General features: G+C 44.8%; 1 protein-coding gene across 1 annotated transcript in view; it reads right to left on the bottom strand.

The window, feature by feature from the left end:
* The window catches only part of fn1a (fibronectin 1a), a 33,364-nt gene that overhangs the window by 12,050 nt on the left and 7,843 nt on the right, over nucleotides 1-13,471 (bottom strand). Inside the window, exons 10-23 of the mRNA XM_062403156.1 lie at nucleotides 13,093-13,248; nucleotides 12,368-12,496; nucleotides 12,129-12,272; nucleotides 8,866-8,987; nucleotides 8,550-8,718; nucleotides 8,010-8,195; nucleotides 7,730-7,858; nucleotides 7,382-7,471; nucleotides 7,072-7,266; nucleotides 5,153-5,431; nucleotides 4,751-5,014; nucleotides 4,055-4,149; nucleotides 3,536-3,704; nucleotides 3,351-3,437 (exon numbers count right to left, since the gene is read on the bottom strand). Coding sequence (XP_062259140.1) covers nucleotides 3,351-3,437; nucleotides 3,536-3,704; nucleotides 4,055-4,149; nucleotides 4,751-5,014; nucleotides 5,153-5,431; nucleotides 7,072-7,266; nucleotides 7,382-7,471; nucleotides 7,730-7,858; nucleotides 8,010-8,195; nucleotides 8,550-8,718; nucleotides 8,866-8,987; nucleotides 12,129-12,272; nucleotides 12,368-12,496; nucleotides 13,093-13,248 — 2,214 coding nt within the window. The remainder of the gene's footprint in view (nucleotides 1-3,350; nucleotides 3,438-3,535; nucleotides 3,705-4,054; nucleotides 4,150-4,750; nucleotides 5,015-5,152; nucleotides 5,432-7,071; nucleotides 7,267-7,381; nucleotides 7,472-7,729; nucleotides 7,859-8,009; nucleotides 8,196-8,549; nucleotides 8,719-8,865; nucleotides 8,988-12,128; nucleotides 12,273-12,367; nucleotides 12,497-13,092; nucleotides 13,249-13,471) is intronic.

Genomic DNA, 13,471 nt, shown 5'->3' with positions numbered 1-13,471 from the left:
TTCATTCTTCCAGGTTGTCAGTACTTCCATTATAAATATGTGTGTGTGGATGTGCTGCATCAGTGTGTGTCTGGTGAGCTGGCATGTCTTCTTCCCTTAGACCCGTCATTCATGCCAATGGGCTATTTGTCAAATTAAAACCCAGAATGACTCCCCTACCTCCCTCCACCAATCCCTAACACACACACACACACACACACACTTTATAAAACTTTGTGGGGGGGGGGGAAGGTGCAGCTTTTAGCAACAGACAGTCCACAGACCCAGTCAAACTTTCTTCTAAGTCATCAGATAAACCACTGCAGCAGGCTGTGGGTCACTGGGTCAAACCTCGGGTTTAAAATCGGCACATGATGATTTGATGAGTTGTTTATTTAATTTCACCATATGGGACTGAAACACAGAGACAGGGGCAGCCGATACTGATCTCATGGAACAACAACATACAGAATGATTATCTGTAAGTACACAACTTTCGTTTTGTTGCTCCTATCGAGCTGAATCACAGATCTTTTATTTAGGATAGTTTTGAGTTTAGGTCTGAAGGTTGCTTATCAGACCTCTGAAATATTTTAAGTGCAAAGTATGAAAAAATAACACCAGCTATTTCAATTATTCACAATTGTGTATATATATATATATATATACAGATCAAAGCCATGAACTTCAACAATACGTTTTCTAACTTCTCTGTTTTTATACAAATGTATTGTATGAATCATGTGATTTGCAATTGTATTCATACGATATATAATAGAATAAATAAAAAGTCTGAATAAAAAGTTACACTTCAATAAGTGAGCGGAGAATTGTGTGCTAATGTTAGCCCGCATTAGCATTAAGCTAATTCAGCTACCTCAGAAGTGAACACACAAGTGGCTTTGATCTTGTCACATGTCCCAGCTTCGATCTACTTCAAAGGCTTTTAACCATATATATATTGCACACAATTCAGACCCGTGCAGAGTGGACCTGGATATTTTGACTTAATATTGCTTTCAAGTATTTTATTATTATCTCTAACGACAATGGACCAAAACCCAAAGATTGACTTAGAGGAGATGGAGACCATGAACAGTATTTTGGACTTTGACATGCTAATGGAAAAATGGGAGTCAAACATGATCCCCTCTTCTCTTTCTCCTAATGATACCCCTGCTGAGGAGTGGGGCCCCCAGGAGCCTCAGACCGAGTGCTACATGCCTCTCGGTGCAGCACCGCTCAGCCTGGAGCAGCCAATCTTGCCTGTGCCTGGATTTCATGCTTCACAGGCCGACTTTTCTTTTCATGCTCTTTCTGATGCGCTTGCTGAGATTGAGTTTGGCCCCCAGAAGCCTCAGACCGAGTGCTACATGCCTCCCGGAGCAGCACCGCTCAGCCTGGAGCAGCTTGTCCTTCCTGAGCCTGGATTTCATGCTGCACACACCGACTTTCCTCTTCTTCCTCTTTATAATGCACCTGCTGAGGGAGGGTTTGGCCCTGTGCAGCCTCAGACCAGGTGGTACCTGCCTCTGGGTGCAGCACCGTTCACCCTCCAGCAGCGAGATGTGTCTACCACTGACTTTCATGCTGCACAGACCGGCTTACCTCCTCTTCCTCCTTATTATGCCCCAGCTGAGGAAATGTTTGGCCCCCAGCAGCCTCAGACAGACAGCTACATGCCTGTGGGAGCAGCACCATTCAGTCTGCAGCACCCAGTCATGCCTGCCCCTGAACAGGCTCCTCCCATGTACCAGCCACCAACTGTCATGCAGCCAAACCACATGTACTACCAGGGAGCTTCTTTTAACCACAGCCAGGTAAGGTATTAACATTTTAAAGATTGATTCATAAGAACGATACTTCTTATTTACATATAGAACCAGTTCATGGAGAGTAGTGATCCTGACTGAGTTCTGGGATATACCACAGCGCAACTATGACAGATTATCAATCGTCATTGTTGGGTTGACAATGTTAGCATCATGACAGGGGTTATTAAGCCTGGTTTAAGTATAAGTGTGTACAGGCTGTGTTTTTAGTCCACGGCAGTTCATTCAAGCAGTTTCTGAAACTTTGTGTTTGTGTCTCCAGTTCAACAACGTCCCAGTTGTGAGTCTCCCTCAGGGAACGGAACTGACTCCTATAGGATACATGTATGTATCTCACACATAAATGCAAACGAACACACACCTGTGAGCCTCTGTTTGTATCTTCAAAGCCTCTTCTTCTGTCATCTAATGAGTCTGCCTGATTGTGTCTTTATAGAAATGGAGAGATCTGTTATGGGATTGCGAACTGTTCAGCTCCTCCTGTCGCTTCAGATATCTTTGCAATTAACCAGCCAAAGTAAGTCCACCTGACTGATTCATCATCTGTGGCTGACCACAACAAAGCCTGACTCAAAATTAAATCACCGTCCCCTCATACCTCAATTCATGCTCTCCCTCTGTTTTGCTGTTTTTTCCCATTGAAAGAAAAGGTTTTACACAAAGCTGCACGACGAGAGCCAGCCGTATGTCAAGAAGCCCCCAAACGCCTTCATGATATTCTTGATGGAACAGAGGCCACACGTTATGGTGGAGATCCAAAACTATAGATTGTCGACTGTCGACAAAGTCATTGGAAAGAGGGTAGGTGTCTTTGCTTTGTATGTGTGGAACACTTGGTGTCACACAAACTTCACCAGAGTCATCAAGGAACAAAAAAGATTCCCTAGGAAATCAGAGTTTAATAAAAGATTTAAAAGCGGTCGAGCACTGTCAAAGACAACACTTATAAAATGTTGAATTGTTCCTCTAACTATAATTCTGTGTGCACTTATGCTTTTGCTTGTGTTGTTGTGTGTCCACAGTGGAAGTCAATGTCAAAAGAGGAGCAGGCAAGATACTATGAATATGCAAGGAGGGAGAAACAGATTCAAAATCAGCTTTTCCCTGGGTGGAGTGGCAAATACGTATGTACTATGCACTATGCTCACATACAACTCATATATGTTCATATCATTTTACACTCAACACGGTCCCTGCAGCTGATATCACAGTCTGACATGTTTGTCTTTGTGTACAGGCTAAAAGGAAGATGAGGATAAGGAGGAAGGGTCCAAGTACGACTGAAGATTATGTGATTTGAACTCTCCAGGGAGTGAGAATCATCTGAAGACCTTCACCTGTGCTGCGTTTATACATTCTGTTCACTAGCTGCACCTTTTTTAATCAATAAATAAAAGGTTTCCTCCAGTCTCATACTGATCAAACATAGGTTATCCATCGAGTAAAATATCGAAATCAACCAAATCACCCTCCAAGCCAGCTCCCCTATCAGTGCATTCATATACGTCTGTGTGTGTGTGTGTGTGTATGTGTGTGTACCTGGTGTACTGGCTCCATTCCACAGCACAGTGAGCTCGCCAGTGTTGGGGTTAGACTCCAGGTTGAGATCAGTGGGAGGAGACAGAGCTGGAGAGGAAGAGGAGGAAGAGGAGTCAGGGGAAGAGCGAAACAAAAGGAAAGGCAGATTGAAAATGTGGCATGGGAGGAATCAAAGTTATATTTACACGTGACAACGCGGCGTGTGATTGGCGTTCCCTGCTCCTGGCCGTTGATGACCGGCTGGACACTGTAGATGTACTCCACGCCGGGTGTCAGGCCGGAAACGTAAATGCTCCCTGAGTCAGAGGTCACGTCTCTGGGGGCTTCTCCACCCTGACTGGGACGCACTGTCAGCTGAGAGACAAGTGAACAAGAGAGTCAGAGAGACAGAGGGACACAGGAAGGGGAGGGGGCGGGTAGGAGGTAAGGGTCGGAGGTCAATGTTTTCCCAAGAACATGGAGGCCAGCGGAACATTCTCATCTCTGGTGTGACATATTTTGACCAATCACATTTATCCTTGAGGCCTGAGCCTAGTTCCCATATCGGCAAACTCCAAAGGGGCCAAACACAGAAGGTAGTGATGTGCTACTAACAGCAAACAGAGGGAAATACTGTATATAAGCTCAATCACACAGTACAGTCTACATGTATTTGTAAATATACAATACAAAATGTGTTTGTTATGTATGAGCAGAGAACGTACCTTGTATCCAATCTTGGGAACTGGATTCCAGGATATAATGATGGAGGTGTCAGTCACATCAGTGCTGAATTGAGGAGCGTTGCCCATTGGGGGAGCTGCAATCACACAGAGAGAGCGAGTGGGTCAGGTTCAGTTTTGGTGTAAAATAACTTTAACATAGTAGATGCACATTCAGAAGATTGCTCCTTAATTTTCAACCAACTCAGATCGATCTATTGGACGATATTAAAATGTTTATCTTGCAGAATAAACAGTACAGAGAAATTGTTCATTTTAAGTTGTTACAAGTTCTATGTGTGTTTTCTTTATATTTGTAGGAAACTTTAATAACTACTATGGTTTAACTGTCAAATATCCTAAATAGAGACTAACAGTGTGTCACTGGAAGTTAAATAGTTCCTTCACTATTCTCGTAGCCAGTCGGCCTGGTCTCAAGCTTTAAACTCTTTTCTATAAGGATTTTATGAAATGTCAATTGAGAAAATAAATCTGGAAATGTACTTCCAGAACCAGAGCTGTTCTAAAACCAGGCAGTCACAGTTATATTATATTACATGTGTTTGTCATCAGGGTTTGAAAAGAGACATCTGAGGAATCACTGCCAATATCTTCATCAGAATCTTTTTCACTTCCTTCCATAGGTATCGGACCCACAATAAAAGTGCCTTCATTTTCCTTTGTATATCAGATACTCACTGGTGGTGAACACAGCGATCTGTCCTTCACCCAGCGTGGTGTCCTGCTCGCCGTGCAGCGTGGCGGTGTACTCGGTGTCTGGCCGCAGGTTGAGCAGGGTGTACTGAGAGAGGCGAGCAGGCAGGCGCAGCTGCTTGGGATTGGAGCCCCCGACGGTGAGGAAGAGGCGGTAGCCGCTGATCTTGGCTCTGGGGGCGAACCACAGCATGACGGCACTGTCCTCAGTGACGTTGGTGAAGCGGATATCTGTGGGAGCATCTGGCTCTAGCAGGAGAAACATCGATAAACACCGTTAGATGTGGGAGAGTTTGATAAAAAATAAAATTTTCCACAAAACGCAACCATTTTCCAAGGTTTGTAGTTGGCGGACTGGTGTGGTTTTGTATTCTCTGTTGGACTCACTGGTAGTTTGCTCGCCAATCAGAGGCAAACTCTCCTCTCCGTTGTGGATGGTGTAGACGCTGAAGCGGTACAGCGTTCCCGGCTGTAGGTGTGTCACTTCGATGAAGGAGTTCTGACTGACAGGCAGGGTCATCTCCCTCAGGGGGGAGACGGACTCGTCAACTGGGACGGCGGTGACCCGGTAGCCCGAGACGTCAGTGCCCGGGCCGGCCCAGGTCAGCACGATCTTTTTATCGGACACCTCGAAGAACTGCAGGTCCGTGGGAGAAATCACCTCCTCTGTGATCACAGGAAACAGAAGTCTTTGTTTAATCTCCATTCAGATTTTTCTCAGAAGTTTTATTGATATTGTAGAGTTGGTGTATTTTGGCAGAGTCGAGATACAAAAGCAAATCATGTACAGCATTCATCAACAGATAACATGTCCATATATGACATCCCATAAATCCCAATGAACGCTGCTCACCCAGTGTGTATGAGACCCCCATAATTCATGTGTATTAATGCACTTTCCTTTCTCTGGCTTAACCAAACATGCATCTGCAGAAGATTCATTTCAACACTGGGTTCGTCTAAACCCCAGCGGTTTATCACTGAATAGCTGGAATAACTCTCCTGCAGCTGTTGGATATAAACTCAGTGGTTCTGTGGAGACGCGTGTTTCTTAACTGCATGAGGGAAGGGCCCATAACTCACCGCAGCATAGAATTAAGTTTAAGTTTAGATAAGAGCGTAATGTTTTGTTAATATCCGTAGTTCAAATTTATCTCAGCTTTTATGACCTTTACTACGAAAACAGAAAAGTTGATCCTTCTTATCAGTTAAAGATGGAAATTAAATTAAATTCCATGTACCTTTATGTCAAAACATGATTTTAAATCAGTCTCTGATACGTCATTCATTTCATTTTATGTTTCATATCATCAGAGCGCAAGCCGGTTTAATGTTTAACGAACATATCAGGTGTATGACAGAGTATCTGCAGAGAAGGTGTCAAATCATTTCACTGCCTCACGTTCTGCACAAAACACACACATATCTTTACCTCAAGCAAAGTACAAAGCAAGTACCTACTTTCCTTTTACTCAAGCATCATGTGTACTTTTACTCAAGTACATTTTGTCAATTTAGATGAACCTTCACTTCAGTAAAATGTTTGAGTATTACCTCCACCACTGAAAGAAATAAAAATCCTGAGGGAGATTTACTCCAAATACACCATCACCTACCCTGAACTAGGTTATTTACATGTATTCCATTGTACTGTACAACCAAGCACACAAACACACACACACACACACACTTTTCCAGCATCTGCTTGACCGACCCAGCAGCATGTTTCGACCTGGCAGACTCGCTGCTGTTTTACGTAACCACAGTTGAGCAGAATTAGAATTAGAGAGCAGCAGCTGTGAACTCGATGACTTCACTTTCCATCGGAAAACTCTCTTGACTTCTAGTATTGAGAATTGAAACGTCTCCATAAAGAATCGCTAAATAGGCCACAAGACGACTCGCAGGTGGATTTTGGAGGGAGAACTTCAACTCGACTTCACATGAACATACAGCTGGAACTAAGGGGGGGGGGGGTTAAGATATGTGGTCCCTGCTCAACAAATCCTACTTGGACAAAACAAGTGACATGTGTCCCAAAGCTTATTAATCTTTTCATTTCACATAGTAAGTGCCAGCTAATGTAAATTCCAGTCTCATTCAACCAATTATACTAATTATAAGTCACTAAATACATAGGCATTGTAAGTATGACTAAAACATAAAACATTTAAAAGTGACTTCTCCAGAAACCCTTCCCACTGTTCTAAAGACTTTGCTCGACAATTTCTCACATTCAGTCACAACGACAAACACACAATAAAAGATACACACATTAGTTGTCGGCCTTTGCACACATCGTTTACCTGGCTCTGGATCTCCTATGGTGTTGACCTGCACAAAGATAGGCTCGCTCTCCAGGCTGTCCTCCACGGCGTAGATGCTGATGTTGTACAGCTTCCCAGGTCGGAGGTCGCTCAGGGTCACGGAGGTCGCCGTGTCGGGCAGATTCAGCTCCGTGCTCTCGCCTTCCAGTGACGGCGTGTAGACCACTCGATAACCTGCGTGCAGGAGGAGACCGTGAAAGATCATCGAGTGCAGGCGGAGGCTCAACTTGGCCACAGGGAGCTGAGAGATTAGATTTTGGCTGCAACTCAAGATATTGACGTAACTAACCTGTGATGGGAGCCAGTGGTTTATCCCAGCTGATCACAATGGAGGTTTCTCCCACCTCCTCCACTTCATGCTCAACAGGAGCATCAGGAGCTGTGGAACAAACGATGTGTTAGGTAGTGGAAGGAAAATTATAGCTGCAGTTTTTTTTTATTTTCTTGGATCACTTGATTTACACGCGCTGGCACATCGTTCACTCGATTGATTGCAGATGCAAAACTGTATTTCAGTCTAGCCGCAGTAATCCTTGTGCCTCAGATGAGGAAGGGAAAAAACACCAGAGAAGACACATGGATGGGAATAAGAAATAAGAGGAAAGAGGAAAGAGTGTGTGTGTGTGCATCGTCTCACCGGTGATTTGTGAAGTTGTAAGAATGAGGTTGTCATCTCCACTATCTGTGACCTCATAGACGCTGACCGTGTATTTCCTCCCAGGAAGAAGCTCATTGAGGTTCACTGAGGTAGCTGAACGTGGAAGATCTAAGGGGAAAAACACACATTATTATAAAACAACTCAGTTTTCATGCATCAGCAGCTAAATAAATGCAGCGATACACATTTATTTGATGCCACTTTACAACCAAACTGTATTTGCAAACGTATTTCTGCACATGTATGCATCTGCAGTTACCTAGCACCATGGGCTGTCCTGTGGTCTGCCCCTGCTCACTGAGCTCATACTCCACTCGGAAACCGGAGACTGTGTCGGAGGCGGAGACCCAGGAGACCACAAAGCTGCTGGAGGTGATTTCCGTCACCGACTCATGGGTGTCGATCACAGGCGGAAGCTGGGTGGTCTCCCCTTGTGATGTAGCCACTACGGGGGGGACACACATATGGAAAACAAGAGTTGGCTACCAGACAAGACTGTCCAGGAAATCTTATCTCACAGAGGACTTCCAGGAACCAAACAGAATCAAAGAAGGGGAGAAGAAAAGATTGTGCTTGTATGATGTTGCAAGCACTTCCCCAGACCCCGGTTTACAGTATCATCTTCCACATTTTTGCAAACCAGCAACAGTGGATGAGGTTAGACAAACATATTGCAATGACATGCAGAAGAAAAACATCCGCGTCTCATAAGGCCAACATGGAAAAAAGCAGCTCAGTGATGTGGACACGGTAAATACTGTCGCACAATCGGTGTGTTTTGCAGCTCGGCCAAACTCACGTGATCCATAATTGGTGGTGAAGTCAAAGCGTGTGATCTCTCGGCGTCCGAACCGCAGAACGCTGACCAGCTGACCCTCGTAGGTGATGCCGGGCTTCAGTCCAGAGATGGTGTAGGAGTTCAGGTGGCCTGGGATCAGCACCTCCCTCCACGGGGTGTGGGTGTTTTTCTGTCAAATGGGATGAGAGGGCGTTAGACAACGAGAAATGAGGGTTCTTTCAAAGAAGTGAAATATTAGAAAAGTCAGGTAGAGAGAGACGGATTTAGAGGAGAAGTCAGGTCTTCATTAACTGTGATGCACGATCAGAAAACTCACCGCTCTCCACTTGAGGATGTACTGACTGATGTGGGCCGACTGTGGAGCATTCCACTGAATGGGGTGCGAGTTGGGCTGGTTTCCAGTTTCTGTTATGAGCACCTGCACAGGACGTTGACCACCTGGGAGCGAGAGAGAGCGAGAGAGAGACCGACACATACAGAGGTGTAAACAAACCAGTCTCACTTTTGTACTGGATAGAGAGTGATATTATGGATGGTGCGAAAGGAATTTGTGCTTTTAAAAAGGTACAATAACTGAACGTCAACAAAATGCCACATCATTTGAAATGTCCAAAAACCTGCACTTTTACAGAACCCTTCTCAACACTGAGTATCACTGCAGCAGCTTGTTCCCTGAGCAGAACACAGAAGTAGTGAGGGGGGGGGGGGGGGGGGGAGGGGACAGCACGTCCCTGTGAGATTCCAGCATCTCTGACTTTCTCTGCTCTGCAACCTTCTCTATTTCACCATGTTCCTAACCTCCCTGTTCTCTTGGAAGTATTATGTTGCTGCAGGAACAGTTTGTGTTCAGTGAATCAGCATTTAACGGTCACTTTACTAGTAGTAAGTATGAACACAATAAACTGAATACACAGTAACAAGAAACATTACTGTAAACAACCTGTATCTAAATGCCTTGTAAAATCTATTTTGAACCTCTGTTAGGAACAGATCTAGAGATTTCATCACAAGACGACACCCAAAACACAATATAGCTATGGGAACAAAATAAATACAGTTTAATCCATTGTCAAATAAACCCTGAAACATTGTGGACATATATGGTTTGGTGTCATGTGATATGATCACGCAAGGGAATATGACAACTGTAGAAACCTGTAAGCAGCCAAGAGGAGAGGTATTAGAATGTTGGATGAAGTCAGGTCGTAGAAAACCAGGTTTTGATACCTAATTGATCTCAAGGCCTCGCTGCCAAACATTTAACAGCTGTCTTTAACATTAGGGAACGCCTGTTGGTGGATTCCTATGTGGAGGGCTTTGCAGTGGGGAGTTGTGCAGCTGACGGGAGCTCAATGAACATCTGACTGCACTGGACAGACCTGGGTTCTGTGCAGCTTCCAGGAAAAAGCTTACCAGACATCTCACATATCTGAGTGTGCAGGTTGAATACATAATCAGGTGAGTGGAGATAAAAAGAAGAAACCTGATATCATCACAAGCTCACAGCTGCAGACTCTGTACTGGTCCCAGAAATGAAACCAGGGTATCAAATCATCTCTAATGGGAACAGAGGTAATTCGGCGAACATGAGCTGTGATGATAGAAGCTGGTAGCTTCTATAAAGAACTGAGGTTTTCGGACCGTTTTTCCAAATAGCAGAGCTGTAATCAGAGTTTCTGAGCAAGTGGCTTGGTTAACCAGAAGTCGCTCGCAGATACGCAAACCTCAAAAACAATCTGGGACCAATTACTGTCTATTACAGACCCACAGGCCACTGGCGAGTGGAAGGGCTACGTAGAATCAGATGTGGGACGTGCATGGAAACGGAAGCACACTTGCAGTGGATGCATGTGTGCACACACACACACAAAAACACACACACTCACACAAAAACACACACATACATTCTCCCGGCATTATACGCACATCTGCTTAACTCCCAAACACGCATGCACAAACCCCCCCTTTACTTTGCAAACCTAGACACAACAGTCATTCTTGATGACGGTAGATGCACGACAAGATGGTGATAAGGACTAAAGTGAAGGGAAGTCATATTGAGAGTCTAAAGATTAAAACCCAAACATGGAGATGATAACACAGGTGGTTAAAGGTAAAACATTCTCAATTTTTTTTCACGAGATCTTATCAAATGGCTGAATCCGGAGAAATGGCCATTTTGACCTTTTATGGTGTTTTACTCAGTAAGCCACGTGATTTGGTGTCTGGATCTGCTCCTGCCTGCCCTTAAATCTCAGTTTGCTGTGTTTTGTAAGTCTAAGCACACACACACACGCACACACACACACACACACAGCATGTTCACAGCTGTTTGCCATTACGGCCACTTATGGCAGAACAGCGCCCTACATTTTGTATCTCCTGTCAACCTGCTTCACACACACAGAGGAACAGTTCGATTTTCCTTTACTAAAAACTAGTCAACCCACAGGCCTGCACTTTAACTGATATATGCATATTCATGTTTTCTATGGGATGTGTTACAGTGTTTTTTCTCCTTGCTCAAAACACATCATAAACTCACACCACAATCTTGATCAGGAACAAGGGGGAAATGGGGAGAGGAGGGAATGGCAACAGCTCTGAATGTTGTGCGGCACTGGCAGGGCTAGGAACACAATACAACACACGAGAGAGACAGTGGAAACGCAATAGTTGATGAGTTAACAGGGGTTGTATTAACTCTAAAAGTCCAAAGTGGGAAAAAGCCTGGAAATCTAAGTTGATTGAGAAATTTGTCTCATGCTGAAGGACAAAGAAATAAAGCCTGAGACAAACCATCTCACAAAGAGGTTGGAATCAGTGATGCTATCTGGCCCGGCTTGGTTTCAAGGAATGAGGTAACATAGCCATCATGACTCCATACAGACATGCTGCACTGAAGCATGATCCCATTCTGAGTGATAGAGTGACAGAGACATGAAAACCGATGGAGAAAAAAAATCCATAAACTTGAAAACTGTTGCTGAACGAGCTTTAAAAAGGAGGTAGAAGGTGTTAGTGGTACAAACACACACATATACATACACATACACACACATTAACAGACACGCTGCAGTGTGGTGTTCCATACAGCTGTGGCAACAGCACAGGGGATGTACCACATGCCAGCAAGAACAAAGGGCCCCTGGGTGGGGGGTGTATTTGTAAAAGAGGAAATCACACACGCCCCCCCCACCCCACCCCACCCCTGTCTGCTTCACATCAAAGTCCCGGCCCTCATTTTGGAGGTGACTTAAGCAAACATTTTGCACTGCAAGAAATGAAGCACAATTTGTAACTTTAACTGATTTCCTCCCATAAGTGTCTGTGTTTGTCTGCTGTGAGCATTTAGTCAGTTCTGTGCAAACATGGCTTTACAAAGACACAACGCCTCAACAGCTTCAACAACACTGAATGAAGACCTAACAACCACACAGCATGAAACAATACAACCAGAGACTGACACAGGATCAAAAGTCACAGACCAGGACGGGAGAAGAAAAGTAGATTGTCAAGATTGTGGCAGAGAATCGGACTTGTTTAAGAATATATAGTCAGTAAAAGTTCGCTTCTCACCAGGATAGGACTGCTGGGGCTCACAGCTCAGCTCTCCCACACCATTGCCGTAGCAGTAGCACTTGTACTGGATCCCGTGGATGAGTTTATCCCAAGACTCTCCGATCTTATAGAACGCTCTGGTCTCTGGCTCCTGGCACTGGTCTGTGGGCGGAGGGGCATGAAACCAGTTCACTCAACAGGTCCCACTAAGGAGAGCAGTTTTCCCAAGATGTGAACTTTTAACACAACTAACTCACCGACGGCGTCGCACTTCCAGCGGCCCCGCCCCTGACCGTAGCAGGTGCAGTTCATGGTGTATCCCTCTTCGTGTTGCCTGGTGAAGGTCTGGTTCACCTCGTAGGTCAGACTGTCCACAATACACTGGTCTGCAACACACACACACACACAAACACACACAAACATAAGGTATGTGACGTCGTGCACAACACGTCCAAAAAGAAACCTCTCTCCTCTGAACACGTCACTGCTTGTGCACATCTGCTCCACTGAAGGGTGTGTGTGTGTGTGTGTGTGTGTGTGTGTACACATGGGCTGCAGGTGCATCTGAAGCCCCTTAAAGTGCAGGTGTGCCGGCTCACTTCTGACCTTTTGGCAGGTGAGTGATTATATGACACGTGACCTTTCACCTCGTCACTCAGAGAATTCTAATATTACTCTGTAATTAAGGACCCTCACACGTAGAGAGAAACACGGCCGGGACAGACGATCATGAATACTGGTTCCTCTGGGTAAATGGGAAATTACCTATATATATATATATATATATATATACATATATATATATATATAAATATGAACTTTGACCCAACCTGGAGACATCTGCCTGCTTTTGTGTATGTGTTCCTCTACCCTATCGACCTCTCTTCAGTATCTTGCCTTGTGACACTTTTGGCTAGTGGACAGCCCGCTCTACCCCCCGAGCCACTACTAACCAGACTGTTACACACAAAGCGATACACACCTTTGAGCTGGGAGTAAGCAACGCAGCTCCACTCTCCTCTGCCGTTGCCGACACAGGTACACCGCATCATGTGACCCAGGACATCGTGGTGTTTGTCCCACTGGTCTCCCACCCGGTACATCACCCCTTCGTTTGCCGTGCACACCTCCTCGTGGGCTGGAACACACGCGACAAAACCAGTTAGGAACACAATACATTGGTCTGGAAACTACAGCAGACTCACAAGCAGAACTAAACCAATCAAAATAAACCGATGCACATGCACAGACATGCATCCAACGCATCACTAGCAACACCAGCATGGCATCATTTTCAAAATAAAAAACAGACACGTTATAATGAATGATCGCCCGTGGAGATCACCTGTAATTACAACACA

This window comes from Platichthys flesus, chromosome 13, assembly GCF_949316205.1.
Source record: "Platichthys flesus chromosome 13, fPlaFle2.1, whole genome shotgun sequence".
Taxonomy (NCBI): domain Eukaryota; kingdom Metazoa; phylum Chordata; class Actinopteri; order Pleuronectiformes; family Pleuronectidae; genus Platichthys; species Platichthys flesus.
This window is presented reverse-complemented; position numbering and strand designations above follow the sequence as displayed.